Source organism: Orbicella faveolata, unplaced genomic scaffold, assembly GCF_042242905.1.
Source record: "Orbicella faveolata isolate gen_17 unplaced genomic scaffold, um_ofav_v1 contig_25, whole genome shotgun sequence".
NCBI classification, from domain to species: Eukaryota; Metazoa; Cnidaria; class Anthozoa; order Scleractinia; family Merulinidae; genus Orbicella; species Orbicella faveolata.
Window position 1 is genome coordinate 3530876 of NW_028301553.1, and position 23391 is coordinate 3554266.

Genomic DNA, 23391 nt, shown 5'->3' on the forward strand with positions numbered 1-23391 from the left:
GGCCTGGCTACCGAGGAAAACAAGGCCTGGGTTCTAAGCTGCACGTACAAATGCAGTGAGTCGTCTTCCTTTGCCACTGTGAGAAATCTTGTCGTTTTAATCGCAATGTGGAAATCTTAGTTTTGATCAAACATCGAAATGCAAGAACTCGAGAGGTGGCCCATATTCAGTCTTCTCGATGAAGAGTTTTTGGCATCTTTCAGGATAGCGTGTGTTTTTGGCAGTGCAGGAAACGAAGCCCTGGTTGTCACAAGAGACGATGATGTTTACGCTTTAGGATCAAACGGCAGTAGCTGTTTAGGAGTCGGTGATGCTCAGAGTTGTCTTCATCCAAGAAAAGTGGAGGCGTTGTGTAAGAAAAATGTGGTGTCCATGGCTTGTGGTAGTGGCCCGCATGTACTTGCAGTCTCAGGTAGCAGAGAATTGAGAATGCAAATTTTATAAGCCTTTGTGAAGTTGATAGTTCATCTCAGCTCATGAATTTATTGTGCCATTTGAGTAGTTAGTAATATTTTGTAGTGTAAACAGAGCATTGAATTTTATGTCCGTTGCAATAATTGTTTTTGCCATTTATTATTTATTCAATTATTTTTAATATTTGTTATATAACCAAAAAAATAAAATTCGTGTTGCTTGAAAGCTGATATAATATAAGCTGAATAAGAAAGTAATCTCATAAATGGGATTTTAATTCCTCTTGCAAAAACATTTTTTTTCATCGTGAATATTTTGTACATTGCAGCATTAGTCAAAGTCAAAACAGAAGGAAAAAGTAAAAATACTGGTATATAGAAAAAATTATCCCAGAAAACCTCACTGAAATCACTGAAATCCAAATTCTCACTAATGGGACATTCCATTTTTATCCACCCCCCCCCCCCCCCCCCCCCATGGAAGGGCAGATTCAGACACCCTAGTTTTTTGTTTTCTGAACCTTTGAAGTTTGCATCTGAGGGGTTCAAAATTTTGTCGGCTTCTTTGAAAAAATATTCCAACAGGCCCTGTGTCAGAGGTTGCCTTCTATAGGGGGTGTACGGATAACAAATGGAATGTCCCAATCCTGGATTAGCTTAAAATTAGTGTGGATGATCAGGGCAGTTCTAATCAACACCGTTATTCATAGCTTTCCCATATTTTACAAATGGAAATAAATTATGAATGTCTGGTATTTCCAGCATATCACTTATGTTTATTGTAATGGGCTCCGAAAAAAGATTTTCAGTGCTTTGAGGATTAAGCAAGATTCTTTGCTGTCTCAAAACCTCTCTTCACCCAAAGGTTATATGGCTAGTGTTTATGATAAAATCCTATTCAGACATACTGCAGTACAGTTGGACCCGCTAATTCAAATCAGCCTAGTTATCTCAAACTCTGGCTATTTTGAACTATTTTTCAATTCCCCTCAGGGATTCATGTAGTGAGATTCAACTGTACTTATACAATAAAATGTTTAATGCTACAGAAACCAGTGGGAGCTAACCTCTGCACCAGTGAATAATCTGGTACCCTCTCGCAGTACTTAAATTTACCTTTTTGATGACATAAGTGGTATAATTTATAATAGAATTGATATCTTTTAGCCTCGGGAGAAATATACACATGGGGCCATAATGGATACAGTCAGCTTGGAAATGGAAATACAAACCAAGGCTTGATCCCTTCACTTGTGACTTCTGGATTACAAATGAAAAAAGTTATCCAAGTTGCTTGTGGAAGCCATCACTCTCTAGCTCTCACTGACGACGGTGAGGTAGGGAAAATTTGAAAGAGCTATTTCTTGCTAAATATTCTGTTTAACATGAAGCAATTATTCATTTGAATTCCACTGAGAACTCAGATTTTTATTTTGTTGCAGGTTTTTGCCTGGGGATACAATAACTGTGGACAGATTGGTCTTGGAAATACCAACAATCAGACCGTGCCCAGGAAGATAAATTCAGCTATAATAGGTGGGTATCTCACCCTCTTGTTCTTCCCAACTAATCACACATTTGTGATGATAATATCCTAGCTTTGACTGTATTAGTAGGAGGGGCAGTGGTTAGTGGGCTTGTCTCCGGATCAAGCGGTCCAGGTTCAAGCTTAGGCTGGGGACATTGTGTTGTGTTCTTGGGTGAAACACTTAACTCTCACAGTGCCTCTCTCCACCCTTGTGTGTCAATGGATACCAGCAAATTAAATGATGGACTAGTTAGCATCCCAGCCAGGGAGGAGTATAAATACTTCTAGTCGCTTTATTATACAGAAACTGGGATAAACTCCGGCCTGATGGGCCACTTGGCTGGTATGCAGACGTTACCTTTACTTTTGACTGTATTAAATGATACAACATGCAAGGGTTTCAGAAAGTCACCAAATTGAATTGGTAGGCAGCTGTCATGAGAAAAGAGAAGTTCATCTTTGTCCTAGAGTCTCAAACGTTTTTCTATACTCAGGAGGCATCTCAGATTTGACCCAAAATATTATCATGTTCATGTTTGATACTCGTATTTTAGGTACTAAAAAGATAAGCATGATTGCCTGTGGTCAGACATCTTCCATGGCTCTCTCAGATGCAGGAGAGGTAAGAGTAAAAAGGGGTCAAACAAGAAAACGTTTTTTTAATATTTATTTACTGATCAATTTTGTAACTAGCAAGGAAACACTTTCCAAAGCATGTCCACTTCATAAGCATAATTTAATAATTTGTAATAATATATTTTTTGCTCTTAATTCATATTCTAACTGATGAGAGTGTTTACAGCTGAAGCATGTATATTTGTAGTGCTGTCATCATTTTGAAAATTTGTGACAGCAGTTTGAGTTAGGTTTTAAAATTCAACTTGTTTTGCTCACTGACAGGGGTTTCATTAAAAGCTGAGTACCAGGCAAATTAACCGGCTTCGAGAACAATTTTACCCGCCTGGTTAACCATCTAGCGGAAAGTAATTCTTTTAAAGAAGTTCAATTCAAATATTTTACCCGCCTGTGAAAATTAGTTGTCCTCCTGCTGAGAACATTGAATTAAATGAAACCCCTGCACTGAACAAAGCCTGTGTGATTCAGCATTGGTGACTCAAAGCCACCACTCCAAGTTCAAGGTTCTCTGTTAATTTCAGCTGTTTGCCTGGGGTTATAACGGCAATGGTCAGTTAGGAGTTGGTAACAATGCCAATCAACTGACACCATGCAAGGTCATTGGACTTGTTGGAACAATAACAACACAGGTAACGACAATCTTCACACCTCCGTACATTTCCGGTAATAAAATTATGAAAATATTTACAGGTTGTAGTAGAATGGCATTTGTTATTTTAGATATCCATTAGAGCACTTCGCAATGTCCGAGGAAATGTTTTCCTCCTATAATTTAACTTACCTACCCCTATTGCCAGCGAAAGGACTTGCTACTTAGAAAAAGAACAAGTTTGGATCAATTGCTTAATATCTTATACATTGTACATTTTCCTAAAGTTACTTAATTGCTAGTAGTAATCAGAGCTTATGAGAGTGCGTTCGACGCCCTCACTTTAATATATATACCTTAAATAAGTGATTTCACTAGCTGACTTTCAACCTTTGTCTATTGCTAAAATCAACATTTTTCAGCAGCAACCGAGGTTTTACAGTCAGATATGCATAGTGCTAAAGTCCAGAGAGGTCACGATTTGTTGATACGTTGCATGACGCCGCCAGTTTCTGTAGACTCACAAGTTTCATAGAATTTTTAAATTACATAAATTATCCTAAGCTAGCATTTTCAATTGCGCACTCGTTTTGCGTGCTCGTTTGTCGTAAACAAACTCCATGCCAGTAATTCGAGTATTTCCCCTGATGAATAAAGTAGTCTTATGGATCTTGCCCGCAGAGTACTTTTCCACCGATTCCAAACAATAAAATTTCGGCTGGGTAAAGACTGAGCTATCAGTCACGACTGGAACTAATCAACAAATGCAATCAAAATGTAGCTGTCCCCTCGGTTAACATCCCAAAGCCAAGCCGTGTTAATAACCAAGGACAATTCCCTCAAATTTCGATAAATGCTACTGTCAAAGCGTTTAAATTCGCATTTTCCTAAGGTTATGTAATTATCATTGTTGAAATATTGGTAATCTTGTATAGGGATGGTTTGTGGCTTGAAGTCTTATTACCAAGGACCATTACTTTGGAGTAAAAGTACAAGATTGAGTACTAAGTACAACTTTTAATCCTAGTGCTTATACTTTCAATCATCACACTTTATGTGTACTGCCCTTTTATTAGTAGTCTTCCGATTCAGCTAATCAGCAACAGGGTGGGGTGAGCGCTCTGAGAAGTCAGTATATTTAGTTAGTCCTTTCCGTGCCATGAGGTGCATAAAGCTGCAACTCTTGCTCTCTATCCAGCCCTGTCTTGTACCATGCCCGTGGCTTTGGCCCAGCTGGCCCACCCCTCCTGTTTGCACTTCTTTTCAACTGTCCATATGGTAGAAGTCAACATACATGTATAAATTAACTATCAGTTTTAGTTTCAAATTACCGCTCCAGTTTGCTTTCAAATTCCATCTACATTGAAATTTGAAAGTAGAGCTCAATCTTGTACTCAATACTGCTGTGTAAAGGCTCCAATTTGCAAGTCATTGTGTAACTTGGGGTTTATTGAATGATCGCTAATAGAGATTTCCCCTATTTCTGACCAATGCTCTGCTTGATGTTGTAGATTGTTTGTGGCTATGCCCACTCGCTAGCCTTATCAGATGCTGGATGTCTATATGCCTGGGGAGCAAACTCTTATGGACAGCTAGGAACAGGAAACAAAGCACATTTAGTGACACCGACCAAGATTGGCCTGGATAAAGGAAGGTAACTAGAGAATGCTGGTCATTTATCTTTTTTAAACACGATCTGCAATGTATCATTCTTTGCTAATCTGACACAATTTTCAAACGCTTCAATAGATGTGTCTTTCACATTCTTTAATTTCAGATTTGTAGAAGTTGCTGCCTGTCATTACAGTCATTTATCAGCCGCTATGACAGCCACTGGAAAGGTTTGCATCATCTGGTCACTCCTCATTTTACATGTATAATTTTCTTTTGCTTCATCTCAAAGGCATAACAGGCCTGCCTTAAACAGTAACTGCACTGCTATTATAAAAATCAGAAGCTGTATTTTCGTATAAATTGTGTGTTTGATCTGGTTTTAAAATTATCAAGCCTTATCTATAATGTTTTGAGAAACTCTTTTTATTGCATTATGCAATATAGGTTTACATGTGGGGCCAGTGTCGAGGACAAGCTGTAACAAGTCCTATGGAAACAAAGTTCACAAAGGTTGATAGCACCTTTGCTTGTTTTGCATCACCTCCATCTATGTTTAGACCTCTTGTTGTGGGTAAGTAAAGAGTCAACTGCACATGCTGCTTCAGCTAATGTAATTCTAAGTTACTTAAAGCTCTTCCTCTACCACACCCCACTCTCACTCTCTCCTCCTACTAAACTCATGACATCCCCACCCTTTCCTTGTAATACAACTCAAACTGTTCCTCTACCACACCCCACTCTCACTCTCTCCTCCCATCAAACCCTTCTGTGATGACATCTCCACCCTTTCCTTCTAATATACCTCAACCTGTTTTTCTACCTCAGTCCCACCCTCTTCTTCTACCAAACACCATGCCATTCTTCTATGACACCCAACATCTTTGTCTTACCACACCTCATGTCCTTCTCCTGTCTGTCAGGCTACCCCAACCTTACCCCTTACAGCATCCTCACCTCCTCTGTCTAACATATCCTCAGCTATCCACCCCCTACCCTGTTCAGACACACTGTCAGTAAAAACATGAAACACTGAAGTGTTGGTACCCTGAAAGAAGTCAAAACCAGTCAACAAAATTCCTTGTTTTTGTGTGTTCATGGCTGAGTTTAAGATAAAATTGTGTATTCTTCCCTTTACCTTATATTTAGATGACACCACAGGTTTCAGTATGCAGGTCCTATGTTGTGATGTTATGTCATTTAAATCATTTTTGACCTACTTTAAAAATGTCTTACAGCAGGTGATTTAATTACTTTTATGGTTTCAGATCAAATACAAGAAAAGAGAGTTGAACAGAGCGTCAAAGAGGCATTCAACGATCAGGTTCGTTACACCATCTTGTAGCTGGAGGATGTTTGCAGATTTTAAACTTGTTTGAGTGTAGCATTAGTGCCTCATTGGTAACGAACAAATTGAGGTTTACACAGTTTGAAATCTGAAAGAAGAGTACTGAGAAGTGATAATTTTATTCTTAGAGATAAGTGATAGACAGAGATTCCATTTTAACTTCTCCCAAGGGTATGGTAACATTAGACCGTATAACAGCAGGAGCGATCAAAGCAGTAGATCTGAACTTGGTTTTCGTACGGTGTCTGGAATTTTGCTTACTGATTGTCGCATCATTTTGACCAGTTTTTGGACTATTATTATTATTATTATTATTATTATTGTTATTGTTATTGTTATTGTTATTATTATTATTATTGATATTATTTGTTTTTTTGGCAGGAAACAAGCGATCTAACATTCATGATTGACGGGAAGGCTGTCCACGTCCATAAATCTGTACTGAAAATAAGGTAGCTATACTCCATCTTAACTTTGGTGCTTACTCACAACCTTAAAAGTGTGTAGTCGTGTTGCAAGGTTAAATAAGCGCTTAGGGAGAATTTATAAATACACAAAACGAAAAGAATTGCAAAATTGGCATCCCCTAATTTTTTGTTCAATATAATTTAAGCCAAAGTGGACTTCACTCTAAGTGGAAAAGGTGACCTAAATAAATAAATAAATAAATAAATGAATTTATCAATGTAAATGTGGAATTCTTCAAGGGCAAATGCTTTTTTACTTACGTTTGCAGAACAATATCTTCATGATGCACTTTAGCTGATGAAAGATAAAGTGGACAAGAGGTTCAATTAAAATCTTCTCTACATTTGCTGCATAACCATTTTGCACATTTTTTTAACAGGTGTGAACACTTTCGGAGCATGTTTCAAGCTCACTGGGGAGAGGATGAAAAGAAGTAAGTGGAGACTACGTACGATTAACTTTACGTTTCTGCACTGTACTTGATGTGGTCTACACAGTCTGGGAAACAATTTTAGTCAGTTCTGGTGACTCTTCGTCTTAGTACCTAAAAATTTTATCACTGATTCTATTTGTCTTTTAAATCAGGAGAAGTTGTCTCACGATTGCTGCAATTGGCTTGTGTCTGCTCGCCATTTATTTGTAAAGTGAGCCCGTATAAGGCGGCCAACAGGAACGTTGACAGTAAGATAGAAATCATAAATGCTTCCTCAGTTGCGGCTGCCAGAAGGTCGTTGGCTCATTAATATATTTGTATAGCGGCGGCTTAGGTTTGCAAAGAAATAGGTGAAGCCTGCAAGACTGCAAGACAAGTGTATCGTATCAGCTGTTTTACCCTACTTCCTTTCCGGTATTGTACGCCTGTATGAAGCGGTTGACGGGAACGTTGACAGCAAGTTTGAAGTCATGATTGGTGCCTCAGTTGCGGCTGCTAGTATTATTTCAAAAAGTCCAAGAACGTTGTTGTGGGGTTTTGCAGCGGCTAAGGTTTGCCCTCGCTAATTCAAACTCGATTATTTCGAATTCTCCGTTATTTCGAAGTCAAGACTATTTTCCTTGGATTTGCCCTTAAGTCAATTACTAATTGGCTATTTCGAACTATTTTTCGTTTCCCCCGAGAGTTCGAAATAGCGGGGTTCAACTGTATGTGACGCCAGACAAGTTTCGTAGTCGTCATCTACTAAATACTTTCTTCTTTGCTTTGTAGCGTAATAGAAATCACTCAGTTCAGTTATCCTGTGTATTACGCTTTCCTTGAGTTCCTGTACACAGATCACGTGCACCTTCAACCTGAGGATGCCATTAGTAAGTGCAATGTTAAATTCCGTATTCTTAAACCTTTCAGCTCAGAGCGTTTTTCCGCCGGCGCAGCCCTTTACTCCTTTACACTGTCGGCGGTTTTCTCTACCCACAACCACACCCCCCTCCCCCCCCCCCCCTCCCCGATCCTTGAGGTTTTGCTTTCAAAGTACGACAAGCACGTTTTAATTCTGTTCCTTTCGGATTGATTTGCTTTCTCATATGTAATGTACTTACAATTATTTTGAGACCATATATAAGGCTTGTCAGAGGCTGATCACCTTTTTGCTCGTACCATCGTGATCTGGAAAGAGTTCGTAACGAGGAAAGGGCCACACGACTTTTAAGGTTGGGAGGGACAACTTTCCTGAGCAGCAACTGGTTTTCTACTTCAGGCTTGTGGTTTGTTCAGTGAACTCTTTTTTTCTTGGCTTGTTTTACATGTTCTTTTTTTCTGCGTTTTTGCCATGTGTGATGTTTTGGGTAATTGATCACCCCCTTCAAAAATTTCATGATCGTTCCTTAACCTTTGAACCTTCCATTCCAGTTCATGGAGACAGCTGAGTACCCACTCTTTTGCTTTGCCGTCCCCCCCGCCTCCCTCTCGTCACGGAACATTGTGTTCACATTGGTCCGATATGATGTCTGTTTGTTTCAGGTCTCCTTGACTTGGCAAACTCGTACTGTGAAACGCAGTTAAAATGCCTGTGTGAACGCATCATCAAACAAGGCATCACTGTCGACAATGCCGCCATGCTGCTAGCGGCAGCACTGAAATACGAAGCCCAGGTAAGAAATCAACCAATGCTCATGTTGGCATCTTTGCTGACCTGTGTAACTGGCGCGGAGAAGAAAAGGAGGGAAGGGCCCCGAGGGGATGCACTCATTTACAATTTGGCCTTTTGCGAGTTGCAGTTGCCAATTTTTTGCGAGAGGATTTTTTTAAAGTTTCCTTTGTCGTTCATTCTCAGAAACTCAGCATTCTTCACAGTTCTGTCGCTACGTTATCCCTAAAGAGGGACGGCGACAAAGTTAAAAAAAATCAAGATTAAAGCATTGTGAACAAGTAGACATATAAAGTCCATTCTTTTTAGAACTTAAACCCGTTTACCTGTTAATTAGACCATACATGTTGAAAATCATTCTGAATACGTTGATGAAGAACTGACCGTTTCACCAGGTTAACACAAACTCTTAGGTTGTTAAAACCTATATGAATTATTAATATTTTTATTTTGTGAATATTTTGTTTTTGAAGGATCTCGAAGATATCTGCTTCAAGTTCTGTGTCAATCACTTGACAGCTGTCACTCAAACTGAAGCTTTCAATCATCTGGATGAGGAAACTGTCAAGGCGTTTATTCAGAAAGCGGCCAAATGGGGAGCTTTTAAATATTGACGCTAGGAAGTGAATAGTAGTATGTCACCTTTCATGATAGAGGAAAATGGCCTTATTACGTTCCTTGTCTTGTCTTGTTTGCAAAGTTTACAAGCTGTTTACAGAGGGGTTGAAGAGATGTCCTGGGAGCGAAGTTGAGCGGGCGTCCGAGCAAGTGCGGCTCTCCCCAGCTCCTTTTCTTGAACTTTTCGTCGGCCGTGAAGTTGAGCCCTACTCGCAACCTCGTTTCCAGGGCTTTTCCTGACAACGAGATTGCCCTAATCGCCCGAGGCCTCTCGCTTGAACCATTACCTGGATCTTTTACTAAGTTTGCCTCTTGTAAACTTGATATCAGAATGCTAGCAAAACAAAAAAAAAAAAACGTGACCGTTTAAAGACACTGACTTTTTCAGCGTTTCCTTCCAACTGTAGTATTTTACTGTGGCTGTGCCTGATGTACCATAAGTTATATTTAACGTAAATTCACAAAAAATCCTTCTGGATAGATTCTCAAAGTTAAACGGTGAAATTGCGCATAATATATATCAAAGTACAAAATGATTGAGCAATGTTTAAGAAAGTATTTAATGATTATTGTATAATTTGTAAATCATAAATTGAATGATGTTTCAGTAGTGTATTTATTGCTATAGTATCTGAAAACTAATATATTAAAGGTCGTCTGCAGTAATAAATTTGTTTTACTTTGCTTTCTTAATTAAAGAACATGATCATTTAATCCAGGGGCTTAGCCAGGATTTTTCAAAGGGGAGGGGATGGGGGGGGGGGGGGGGTCACATTGTGTCAAAGTGTGGGTACTAACCAGATTGTCATATCTTTTTGGCCACCTGTTGTAGATTGTTTCGTTTTCATCCAAACATGACTCTAAGCTAAAGCTTTAGCATTTTCACTCATCGCGATGGATGCGTGCTCGACACAGTCTGTCAACATTCTAGAGACATTTAATGCGTACCAACTGGTACAGATTTTATAAGTTAGGGAAGTGGTCAAAACTATTATACATATAAGGGACCCACTAAAATAACTTGAGACTACTGTCTCTTTCTATAGCCCCCTACCCTTATCCAGATGCCAAGGGTTTCTTTTATAGCCCCTCCCCGCCCCCCTCATCCCTTAACCTATGGTCTCTTGCTTAACCCCCTCCCCCCCCCCCCCCCCCAATACACACACAAAAAGATACACACAGAGAGAAACTGTGTGCCGGGTTGCGTACACTATGGTCACATTATTGTTCCTTTAATCCACCTTACAATATACAATCATCTCTTGTTTGCTTACCTTTGAATAATTAAAAATAAACCTTGTGGATATTTGAAAACAAGTTCGACAATCATGTTAAAGATTTTTTTAATGACGAAACACAAAAACATCACCACATTGTTTTGCGCTCAAGTACATGGTGTCCCTTTAATGAATGCCTGACTACGCGAAGCACATTAACTCTGAACATAAACATAAACTGTGGACTACCGTAATAGTAATTAACCAGCTTTCATATTGCTAAAACTATCCACACACAAACCACAGAATTGAGTGGCACTCTCTTCAATGTGTAACCTAGAGTAGCTAAGAAACTTTCTGTAACCGTTTTGTCCGTAGAGCTAAGACGCTAGCCTACTAACTTTTAAAAACACTTCTGAACAAGTTTACGAGCTTTATGACGCTAAAATCTCCAAAAAGGTGAAAAATTATTCCCGCAAAAGTCGCTGGTTCACAAATCAGGCGCAAGTAAATGCATATTTCACGGATCATGAAAAAAATCAAAAACCAGTTTCCCGAGGATGGAAAAGTGTAGATAAGATATTTTCACGAATCACGGAAAAAATAAATCCTAATTCACGTTTCACGCAAAGCAAAAATGCCCATTCACCCTCTGTCAACAATTACCGATAATTACAATTTATTCGCCACGTAAAAGTAAGTTTACGCGCAAGTCTATTGACTGTTTTGCGTGTTGTATTTACTACTAGTGTTCGGCTTGACTCAGGCAAGACCATGGTTTTGATACTCCATGTGGATCTCATCAGTTGCCGGTATTTCTCTGTACGTCTGAAGTTCAAGCCTTACACGACTTCTGCGGTTCGTGACATTTGTACAGTTGCCGTTCTCTGTTCGGTCCCTCGCCCTTTTTGTTGCTTCACTTGTATCTATGAAGGGATCTTCATGATGTGTTATAAGGAGGAATTTTAAGTAGAGTTGAGCCGTGACTTTTTAGAGGTCATAGGTCTGCATGATTTCTGATGTTATCTGCATAGTTTGACGCCTCTGTAATTTGTCATGTGTTTGTGCATTTTTTGGGCTCATTTCTATTGCAAGATATGTTTTTATGTCTTATGTTGAACTAAGCCGAACAATGACATACAACACGCAAAACAGTCAATACCCTGGTCCCCGAGGTTTTTCTTGATTATTCTCTCTTCTTGATTTTCTCCACATGAGAGAGCCGAAAGAAAGCCTGAGAGAGCCACAAAGTAGCCTGTGAGCAGGCTCAGTTGGAGCACAAGTGCGCGCGGCGTAGCCGCGAGCGCGAAATCGAGCGGTGAAGCTGCGAGACGAGTAGCCTGCGAACAGCGGCTCCCGGTGAGCCCGAACGAAGAGAGGGAGCCTACTCCTGGTATCATGATATGACTGGTTAAATCGCTGATTGTTGACATCTTTGAGATGAATATTTGACAGATCTTTGTAAAATTATACGACTCCAACGGTTCGTTACAATAGTGCATTTGCCGTTGTCTTTTAAGTTTCGGTCTTTCGACCTCTCGTTACTTTACAAGTGATTCTGAAGGGTACTTTATGCTCTGTTACGAGGAGGAATTTTAAGTAGAAGCTAGTGGAGTGGAGCCGTTTGGCTGTGTCATAACAATTTATTTAGAGGTCAAAGGCATGGTTTCCGGACTTTCCGCTGTTGTCTCCTTGTCGCTTCGCAGAGTTTGACACCTCTATCATGGGCTTATTATTTCCTTAGGCTCATTTCAGTATTGCAAAATATGTTTTAAGCTCTCTACGTATTGGCTTTGAGGGACAAAGTGTTTGAAATATTCCGTGAACATGTTGCTTACTTGCACTCTATATTATGACGCCCGGCCCGGCTATTTGATTAGCTCGATTAGAACTGTTTGCAAGTACCGAGAATGTAGCTTCTTGACGGGTCTAATTACCTCATTGACTGATTTGTTACAGGCTTATAACCAAGGGTGGATAGGCACATCAAAAACAAAGTCTACAGACTCCCCTGTCCCCGCCCCGATCGCTTTGCTCTCCGAATTCTTCTGTTTCGCGCTCGCCGAAATCTTTTTCCGTCCTCGCCGGGAGCCTGTTCGAAGGCTATGAGACGAGAAAGTGAGCCTGCTCTGATCTCTGCAATTTTTTTTTTATTTCCAGCCCGAAAACCGCAGAAAAGAATAAAGTCAATTGAAGTATGAGCTTTGGCAGCTCAGATTTCTCGGGAAAATTGTAAATCTTCCTCATAACAACATGTAGGCGCGATATCCGTTGTTTATAAAGTTTTGTCAAAGTTTATGTCTATTAAGGACACACACTTTGATTCCAAGTGATCTTGCTTTGGCAATCTGGTCTTTGGCGATGCTGGTAAACGGGCAAACGCCTATGTGTTGTTTCGTTGCCCGCTTACAATCACATACGTTTGTAATATTTAACTCTTCCCATATGCAGTCGGCAACACGACAAGTACGTCTTGATTCATTAACATACTTTCAACTGCTATTTCCTGCTCCCTCTTTAGTTTGAAATTTAACGAGAAATAGACTGGTCCTTTGTTAAAACATCAATAATACGCGCACTCAACTCTTCCTCTGACTCCAAATGTGGGCGACTTGTTTTTTATTGTGCGGTAAATTACCGACTCCATGGGGATTTAATCGCTCCTCATCAAACATGGTAGATTGACAGTTTTCTCGCCTTTCCCGCTTTTCGACCAATGGTATTTCACTTCGCTCAGACGATCGATGCAGAAATGTAAAAATTACAGAGATCAGGGCGGGCTCAATTTCTTGGCGCCTCTTCACTAGTAGCCTGCGAACAGGCTCCCGATCGCTTTGCTCGCCGAATTCTTCTGTTTCGCGCTCGCCGGAATTTTTTTCCGTCCTCGCCGGGAGCCTGTTCGCAGGCTACTTCACTAGACTCCTTCCCGCTGGATCGCTTTGCTTATCGACGCTCGCGCGTGTGACTTAAAGGTGAGCCTGCTCGCAAGCTAGCTGCGAAACTCCGCGGCTCTTTTGCAGCTCTCTCACGTGGAGAAACATCAAGAAAAACCTCTGGGACCAGGGTAAACCGTCAACAGACTTGCTCGTAAACAGCTACATTTGAATCATGTGGTGCCAGAACGACCAAAAGGGTGAATAAACCTATACATCGAGCTCGAGAAAAATAAGCTTGATCAGATAGCTGTAAGAAACCAAAGAATGTCTTTTGAGAAACATATAGCTTTCTCGAAGTAAAGCTACGGTGTCTCCGAGGAAAAACGTACGCAAATCGGAAATCCGTGATAAGAATCAATTGCAACATACTACTTGCAAAGTGTTCCAACCAAACAGTCGGGCCTGGCATCACAATATAGAATGCAAGTAAGCAACATGTTCACGGTAAATTTCATATTTTGTCCCTGGAAAGCAAATACTTGTATCTTGCAATAGAAACGAGCCAAAACAATGGCATGCATAAACACATGGCAAATTACAGAGGTGTCAAACTCGACGAAGTCACATGCAGATAACAAAGGAAATCATGCAGACCTATGAATTCTAAAAAATTGTCATAGCACGGTCTAACGGCTCAACTCGACTTAAAATTCCTCCTTTTAACACAACATGAAATGCCCTTCATAAACACGAGTGAAGCGAAAAAAAAAAGGTCGAGTGACCGAACAGAGAACGGCAAATGTACAAATGTCACGAACCGTAGAAGTCGTGTAGGCTAGCCATTTTACAAGTTTGTACAAGCCGCAGAATGTCTTACATCCTCACATATGTACGAGTTCCGCTAGCAACTACAGATGTACATAGTATTTTAGAAATACCGGCAACTGATGAGATCCACACGGAGGATCGAAACCGTGGTCTTGCCTCAGCTAAGCCGAACAGTGGCAAATACAACACGCAAAACAGTCAACAGACTTGCGCGTAAACAGCTACATTTGAATCATGTGGTGCCAGAACGACCAAAAGGAGGAATAAACCTATACATCGAGCTCGAGAAACATGAGCTCGATCAGATAGCTGCAAGAAACATAAGAATTTTTCTGGAGAAACGTATAGCTTTCTCCAAGCTACGGTGTCTTCGAAGAAAAAACTTACGAGGACAAATATGATATCCGTGAAAAGAATCAACTTCCTGTACTTGCAAACAGTTCTGTAATCACAGCCGGGTCCGGTGTCACAATATAGAATGCAAGTAAGCAACACTTTTACGGTAAATTTCATATTTTGTCCAGCGAAGGGAAAAACTTGGAGACTAAAAAGCATATCTTGCAATAGAAATGAGCCTAAAAAATGCATAAATACATGGCAAATTATTACAAAGGTGTCATCGACGAAACGACATGCAGATAACAGCGGAAATCATGCACACCTATGACCTCTAAAAATTTTGCCATAGCACGGTCTTACGGCTCAACTCTAATAAAATCCCTCCTTATAACACAACATGAAGTACCCTTCATGAACACCAGTGAAGCAACAGAAAGGTCGAGTGACCGAACAGAGAATGGCAAATGTACAAATATATCACGAACAGTAGAAGTCGTGTAGACTAGTCAACCCATTTTACACTGAAATACTGCAAATTATACATTTAATATGTATACAGCTAAATATTAGTTAAAGTTGCCAGATGAAATGTTTAGATAAAAAAAACACCTATGCGAGAAGAACCCTAATGATAGGCTATGTATTTATTAAGTTTGGCTTATCACGTGAAAAAAAGAATCTACTAGTTTGTATTTTTGTGTGAAGTAGAAGCCTACACAATAAGACCACTAATGGTAGGCTTTGTATTTATTAAATTTGGCTTATCATTTAAGAAAAAAATGATTATACATCTCACAGCTTGTTTTTTTGTGTGTGAATTAAGTAGAAGTTCTGCGCGTTTATGAGATGTATTTAATTAATAATAAAATAAAATTTTTAAATGTAAAATAAAGCCTCCCTCTTAAATCAATTTTTAATGTGATAAATTTTATATGTAACTAGTTTTTCAATAATTGTTTATCAATAATCTTTGAGTATTTTTTTAAATTATCTTTATCATTATTATTGTCTCTGAAAAGCTCCCATGGGGAGTTGACAATGAAATTTGTATTGTATTGCAAAATAATTAATAATAACATCATTAATAATAAAAGTAATGTTCACTCAGGATAATAATATTCAGTCACTCATTCTGACAAAGAAAGTTTTCGTCTAACATGTAGAACCTACTGCTCCAACAAAACCCTGTTCCTTCTAAATGCCCATAGAAGACAGTTAGGATAAATTTTAGGGTTAGGGCAAGTTTTTAGCATGACTGAATTGAATGAATTGATGAAGGCGAATGAATATCAATCGCAATAGAGCTTGCAATATACAATAGGATAGAGTCCAGACTTCCCCCCCCCCCCCCACCTCTGTCAGGAGACACGTGGCTTCTTACCTAGCCTCCACCTCCGTTAGGAGATCCATGGCCTCTTAAGTAGCCCCCCACCTCCCTCAGGAGACCCATGGCCTCTTAAGTAGCCCCCCACCTCCTTCAGTAGACCCATGGCCTCTTATATAGCCCTCCCTCCAAAAAGTGGGTCCCTAGCATGTAACATAGTTTTGACCACTTCCCTTAGATTTCTGCTCCTACAATTTCCACATCTTATGGTTTTCGCGATCTGGTAAAGGGGAGGTCAACGTGTACCGTTTTGTGTCCAAACATTACATAGTTCAGATCACTACTGTATGTGCTTTTTTGTAATGATCCCTTGTCACACCTCGCCATCAATGCGTCATCGTGCATGAAGTTGATGCGTACAGGGACACATTTTGTTTTTTTTTTTCCTCGCAGACAATTTGGAAATCTTTGTTTTGGTAACACCCCACGATTTGACACTACTTTAAGAAATAAAGGTTATTGTAAGCCTTGGAACGTGCAGGTAGATGAATCACTGCGTAAAATATGTCACCGTCAACAGAATGTGCCGCAGCGTTACTATCTCTTAGATACCCTAGTTTGAAAAAATAACGTTAGATTGATGAGCCCGTAATGTGTTACAGTAATACTCACCTTCTACGGCTGGTACTTGACCTTACATTTTAAAGTTAACATCTTTGCAAGATGTGGAACGTATATTTAATAGTCGGATCCTGGTTAATGACCCATAATTTTTTTGTGGATTTCAATTTTATTTTGCAAACCAACAGTATTTGACATGAAAACAACAAGTAGTTTCGAAAGAAATTATAAAGGTGAGAAGATTGACCTGCTCTGCGAAAATTTCATCGCAGAATCATCGAAAAACCCGGGCATATCCAAAACGAAAACGTTTTTCATGAAGGATCCAAATCCTGGCTCACACTTGTGAGATAAACATAGCCTGTGTACCTCCGCCAGCCCTTCCCCTCCAAAAAAAATATCCCCGATTTTTTTGAGGGGCGTGGGGGATGTACAGTACAGGCTAGATAAGAATAACAGAAGTGAAATAAGCAGAAGCATAAGCACAAGATAAAGAAACATTTTCCTTTTTCTTGTGCTCACGCTTATCTGGGGGGTCTGATAAGTGTGAACCCGCTTGCCGGAACTGCAAAACGAGGGAAGTTGTCAATCAAAACCTAACCACGATGAACATCTGCCAAGAGGCTAGATCGGGTAAACTGTTGCTGAAAATTGGTCAAAATTTTAACTGTCAGCAGGTAAATTAGTCAATGAGGTGTTTTTGACTGATAGCTGAGAAACGGGCTGCAATGTAAACTAACAGCTGGGTATTACAGACTGTAAATCGCCGAAAATTTTAACTGATAGGATTCATATGGCCTATGAATTCAAAGGGTTAGGTCACAGCCTTCCAGCGTGACGTTATTAATTTTCAGCCTGTCCAAATCGGCCAATAAATTCCGGTTTTTTCAAAACCCACGTACATTTATAGTCCTGTCAACTCTGTAAAAGAATTAGACGAAAAGTGAGCTACAGTTGGGTGAGCCATACGAACGGTTGAAACCCTGCAAGAAGAAATTTAGTTCTGCAAAACAATTTGTATCAATTTTTCAAAGGGAAGAAAAAAAAGAAATTTGCAAACTTGTGTTAATTATTGGCTATCTAGTAATTAAGTAATTGACATTGATGAGAGAAGTCATTGTTGATAAGAGATCAAATAGTCTGGCACGAAGGGATCAGGTTACTCCAAATGAACTTGAGGAATGCGACTCATTACGAAGTCAGTGCTAGTGATCAGAGCAGCGGGCTTTCCTTCTTTGTACTGTACTGGTGAGCTAAATTTCTATTCTTTTGTGCCTTGTGGATTCGTGTCAGAAGGTGGGCATTGTCTAGGACATTGTCTGCCGAATAGCAAACAAAGTGTTTCAAAAAGAACGGGAGATTTAATGCGCTTGACTTTTCAGACTTCTCAAGCGGCTTGAAGAAGTGACAGAGGGTAACAAGATGCGTGCGTTTGTAGTCAGTCTTCTGTTGTGGAATTTGGCTTCCCTTGCAGCTAGTACAGGAGAATCGGTGAGTTGGAATTAATATTTCTTATGACTAGATAGAGTTTAATTTATTACCCTGGGAAAGGCCATTAATCTACCGTGATTTCTCACACTCTGGAAAGACGAGAACAGTTTGTAATTGTTTTCCTTCACTCGTTGTTTGGTAGTCATTTCTTGCTCAAGTTACACAAGAAATCGTTTTACACCGAAAGTTTTTTTTAAGTAAAAAAAGTAGTAACATTTTATAATGCAAACGGTGCTGCTGTGTTTAAACAGTGAAAATGTCAGACACCCATCGTTGACGGGATCTGAATGGGAGAATTAACACGCGATGTATATAAACCCGATGGAAATGTCTTTATTACCGGTAACAAATTTTGATACTTTAAATATAAAGCAATTAAGTTCCCAGTGGAATAGCAAAAACACAAAGTATAAATTCATTCAAGAGTTAAAGGAAAGTTTGCCTGTTCAGTGTTGTATTACAACTAAAATCATCTCTGGATTTCCAGTATTGATCGGTTGCCAAATTACGCCTGACAAAGGCATTTTACAAAATGAACAAATTTAAAATACTTCCATTGCTGTTGATGATAAGCATGTTTAATTACTGTAACATGATTTCTGTATCTTAGCGTTTTGTTGAGCAAGATAAGGAATCACTTGACTCAGAGAATGAAGGTAATGTAAACCTTAACTTTTAATGTCAACTGTATGAACATATTGCAGTGTGTTTGTCATGGGAGGGGAGAGTGTGGTTTAATATTGTCTCATCACAAGGCTTGCATAACAGGCCCCTACTGAAAGTTGCAAGGAGTACACCCACTCCCCTACTGGAAGATACCTACACTCAATATATTGTCTGGTCGATAATATAACTGACAGTTTCTGCAAACCAAACAGATCTTTTAAACAGTAAAAAACCTATAATAATGTTACTTGAAAAAATATTGATGCTTTGAGGCCACCAAACAGTCACTAAGCCTATGGCGAGGTCCTATAAAGGATTTTTGTTATATGAGATATTTCTGGGAAAAATTAATGGGATCAGAGATATTGAGAACAGATTTTCTGGGATATTGAGTGGGAAAATTGAAAGTTTTTGAAATCAAAATTTACATGATACAGGATATTTTGGCCAGAAATTAATGGGATGTGGGTTACTCAGGGATATGGGTTAACAGGGCCTCAATGACTGAAATTAAGGACAGAAACACTAAATATAGTGTCTAACCTACAGGTAAACTGTTGAAACAGAGGAAGATTAGCATGGTATGCATGGCTGTGATTTTATTTGCATTTTTAGATCCTTGTATCAATGTCGTATGCCACACCGGTCAGGAGTGTGTTGTTGTCGATAGTAATGCTGCCTGTGTGTGCAGGAAGTCATGCCCTGATCACGAAAAACCAGTCTGCGGGTCGAATGGAATGACATTTCCAAACCACTGTGAGTTGCACAGGACTTCCTGTTTAGAGAGAAAGAAGATTTCCATCAAGTATGAAGGAGAATGCCAGGGACTACCAACTCAACCTCCTTTAACTGCAATGAATAATCAGTGGAAACCTAGTAAGTTATATGAGTTTTGTTTTTGGGGTTTGAGCTGTTGTGTAATGATGTGTGGTTTGAGGAAATATCCATACCCACCCCAAGGAGGGTAGTAGGAGTGTTTTTGGAAATTCCATGGTGGAGGGGGGTCTCAAAAGCCAGAATTTTTAAAGGAAAGCCATGAAGCAAAACTGGAATTTCCAGAGAGGTGGGAGGGGGAGGGAGTCAAACCAAAAAAATCCTCATGGGAGGGTATGGATATTTTCTGGAAGAATACAATCAGTTAGAGCTCTGGGACCTGTTTCTCAAAAGCCTGGAAACTTTTCAGGCCAGTAAAGTCATAGCAAAATCTCAAACCTTATGATTACAGAGCTGTTTTATTCACATATTCTTAATATGAAGAGAAGTTCCCTTCATACAAGAAGTTTCAGGCGTATATACACTTCTACGTTTTTAGATACAGATGGACTAAACATGGCTTTACGGGCCCAAAAAGTTTCTGGGGTTTTTGAGAAACAGGCCCCTGGCTAGGGTCACAGTGTTTTGTTCTAATGGGCAAGCAACTTTCCTCTCAACACTTCTCCAACATCTTGGTGTAAACAAATGGGTACCTGAACAAGTCTACATTGGTTTTGACAAAATCTCATAGTTCCTCTAGCTAAGACTGCTAGATAGTAACTGAACAGAATGTTCCTTCTCTGTCATTCAGTTGTTTGCTATGAACATGACCGTGATGAAATACGTAATCATTTGATTGGATGGTTAAAGAATCAAAACAAGTCACCAGAAGAACTTGATGGCTACAGAAACCTCCTGCAGTCTTACTTTGACATGGTGGATGAAAACGATGATGGCAAACTTGATGCTACAGAGTTCCGAGAGTTTGTTGGGGCTAATCAATCTATAGCTGAGGTAGAGTGGACAGTGCATTCCTTCTCTGGTTTGATCCCTCCACTCCTCTAGAAAATTATAGTCCAACTTCATACTTTAAAAATATTTTGCCTTTTGAGACCTTCCACCCCCTAGAAATTTGAAAGTGATTATGACCTTCCATTGGCTAGGTATGTAGATTTAGGATTAAAAGCCTTAGTAGCCTGATCCATTGGTCATCCTCTGATTATGGATAAAAGTCTGGTTTCAGGCTAGTAGGCCTAAGGGGACTGAGATGCCAAGGCCTTGTACAAATGATTTTAAGCTTAGGAAGCACATTCAAGGAGATGATCTGTCTTGTTTTTTCAATTTGCAGATTGTAAGTTCAGATGAATACATCAACCCTGTCCTGCAAAATCTTTGTGCTGATGCCCTGCTTTCATTAAGTGATGAGGATTCTGACTGGGAGCTGAATATTACTGAGTTCATGAAATGTTTAGATCCACGTGAGTTACAAAAATGTTTACATTCCAATGGCTAGTGTGCTGGATCCTGGATCTAGCAGTTTGGGTTCAAGTCCTGGCTGGGGTTATTGTGTTCTTGGGTGAGACACTTAGCTTCCACAGCTCCTCCCTGCACCAAGGTGTACAAATGGGAACCTGGCAAATTAAACTCTGGGGCTACCCTGTGATGGGATACAATCCCATCCACAAACCAGAGATTAGCAGTACTATGGCCATGGGCCACTTAAGGCTTGAACACACTCAGACTTTACTGTAATGTTTAACCAAACATGCAACTTTCCTTTCCAACAGAGTAAATTTAAATATTACCACTAATTTGATGCCTTTCTCTTGCAGAATTCAAGCCACCAAAGAAAGGTAAATATATATTCCATGAAATCAGAGTATGAATTATTTATGAAATGAACAACCACTGCATGAATGAAATATCAGAGATGTGATAGAGTATTTGCGATACAGGTTGTGAGCTGGACAGTGAGGTTTACAATGATGGTACAGAGATCCCGACAGACTGCAACAGCTGGTAAGGTTTTGTAGCATGTTTGGTTATGTTGTAGTTTCCAAATCCATACTGTCATGTTTCTATTGTATTTGAGGTATAGATTGAAATACATAGTAAATGTTTGGGAGAACTGAAAAAAGCTGTGGAAAGATTCACCTGCAGCTTGTGTTCCAAAAGCATTTCTCATTCTCCCAAACTTTTGCTTTTGTCTATATAGCTTGATACATAGAAATGCTGAAAACTTAAAATATCTCTTAAAATAGAGATCAAGCTGCATTTTATTTTTCTCCTTAGTGTCTGTGCCTGTGGAAACTGGATCTGTACTGCATTGAAATGTGATGGTAAGTAAAAGACAGGATATCTACCAGACTCAATTTCCACCCAGACTTAAAGAGGCTATGTCATAGTATTTTGGGTACTTCTATTTACTATTCACATGAGACATCCTTTGAGGTAACTTACATGTATGGTGGTATAATTTGTTCTTGTTCATAGGGAAGGAATCAAACCAGCCAGGAGCTGAAACAACTGAAGATGACGTGGAGGAGGAGCCCAGCAAGTTTATTGTGAAAGGTACAGAAGCCAAGGAACAACTTACAAAAGAGATTATTAAACATGACCAAAAAGAGATTATTAAACATGACCAAAAAGAAAGAATTCATCTTCACAAAAAGAAAGTCCTGCCTCTACATAAATCACGGCATCACCACAGGCATAAAAAACATGGCATCCATGGCAACCATGGAAACCATGGCTTGAGAGAGACTGGTCATGATGAAAACTGAGTAGACATGTTTTGAAAGAGACGGTCAATTATATAATGGTCATTCTATTGCAGAAAGCATTTTTACAGAAACATCCATTATTTTGTAAAAATAAACAAGTAAACACAGTTATATTTTACAAAGTAAAGTAGTTTTAATAGTGTCATAAAACCCAAACCAAAGTAATTTTCACATTGGTCAATAACAACAAACATACAAAATGCACATGACCAAGCACTAGTCTGCCTTGTAGTTGTCAGTTGGGGTGGCCGAGCAATGCTCCCTCCCCTAAAGAAAGCGTAACTTGCATCCCCACCCGAAAACATGGCTGCAAAGGAGACTAACTAAGTACTGGAAGATGCATGTGACCTTGTCGCAATCATGTTAGCAAACTGTTTTGTATCGGATTGTTTGGAATGAGTAGTGGTGAAGGTTTTGTGAACGAATCATAGAACACAGTTAAACAGAACTTTCCACAGTGTATTATTCAGACCGTTTTATAAGCTTCCTTGTTCTTATTACTTTAATAATTAGCTCCCCCGGTAGCAGATCCTTGCTCCACTATGGAATTTGAAGCTAATAAACAACAAAGGCCAATCAAGAATAACAACCTTTTTGTTTTATAAATATTCAGCAATAGTTAGCCACTGCTTTACCATACACTTACTTTTATTGTTTAGTGTAAATTTGTACCATTGTTGATATCCTGAGTGCCAATTTACTTGAGGTTATAGCTGTTAGTGATTAGTGGTAGGCTTTATGTGAAAAGACTTTGCGGTAAACTGATTTCATAGTCATGGAGAGAAAATTTAAAGACTCTTGAAAAAATCCAAAAAATAGAAAAATTGTTTAATTTAAAATCCATTTTAAGTTGTAAGTTAGCCATTTAAATCAAAATATATTATTTCCAAACTGTAAAAACAAAAATATAACAAACAATAAATTGCTCTGTTTTGTCAGTTAAAGTGTTTGTGTTCTTTTGTTCCTATTTTTTTTCATCCTTTGTCTGGTAATCATTCAATTTCTCAAAATTACACAGTTTTCAAATCTAAGTAGAACATATACAACTTACGAAAATAGTGAATTTTCTCTTTAATCATATTTTTCTTAATTTTTTTTCCTTTGTTTCTAAGGCTTTCAATAAATGAACCATGTTATTATTGGGTTTATGGTTTCGTGTTGTGGATTAGAATTTGACACTAAGACCCACCTTTCACACCAA

At 39.2% G+C, this 23391-nt stretch overlaps 2 protein-coding genes across 2 annotated transcripts; both read left to right on the plus strand.

Moving 5' to 3' along the window:
* Positions 1-29: 29 nt before the first annotated feature.
* On the plus strand, positions 30-9962 carry LOC110052747 (RCC1 and BTB domain-containing protein 1-like). The gene is made up of 14 exons (XM_089294062.1): positions 30-412; positions 1581-1750; positions 1856-1949; positions 2496-2563; positions 3099-3206; positions 4678-4820; positions 4944-5007; positions 5225-5351; positions 6046-6101; positions 6507-6577; positions 6973-7026; positions 7798-7895; positions 8548-8678; positions 9148-9962. The coding sequence occupies exons 1-14, from the start codon at positions 139-141 to the stop codon at positions 9286-9288; spliced, it is 1599 nt and encodes a 532-aa protein (XP_089150188.1). The 5' UTR covers positions 30-138; the 3' UTR covers positions 9289-9962.
* A 7693-nt stretch (positions 9963-17655) lies between these two features.
* On the plus strand, positions 17656-23128 carry LOC110052732 (follistatin-related protein 1-like). The gene is made up of 10 exons (XM_020758894.2): positions 17656-17745; positions 17880-17988; positions 18599-18644; positions 19270-19530; positions 20219-20421; positions 20756-20885; positions 21240-21260; positions 21363-21426; positions 21700-21746; positions 21901-23128. The coding sequence occupies exons 2-10, from the start codon at positions 17920-17922 to the stop codon at positions 22188-22190; spliced, it is 1131 nt and encodes a 376-aa protein (XP_020614553.2). The 5' UTR covers positions 17656-17745; positions 17880-17919; the 3' UTR covers positions 22191-23128.
* Positions 23129-23391: the final 263 nt, after the last annotated feature.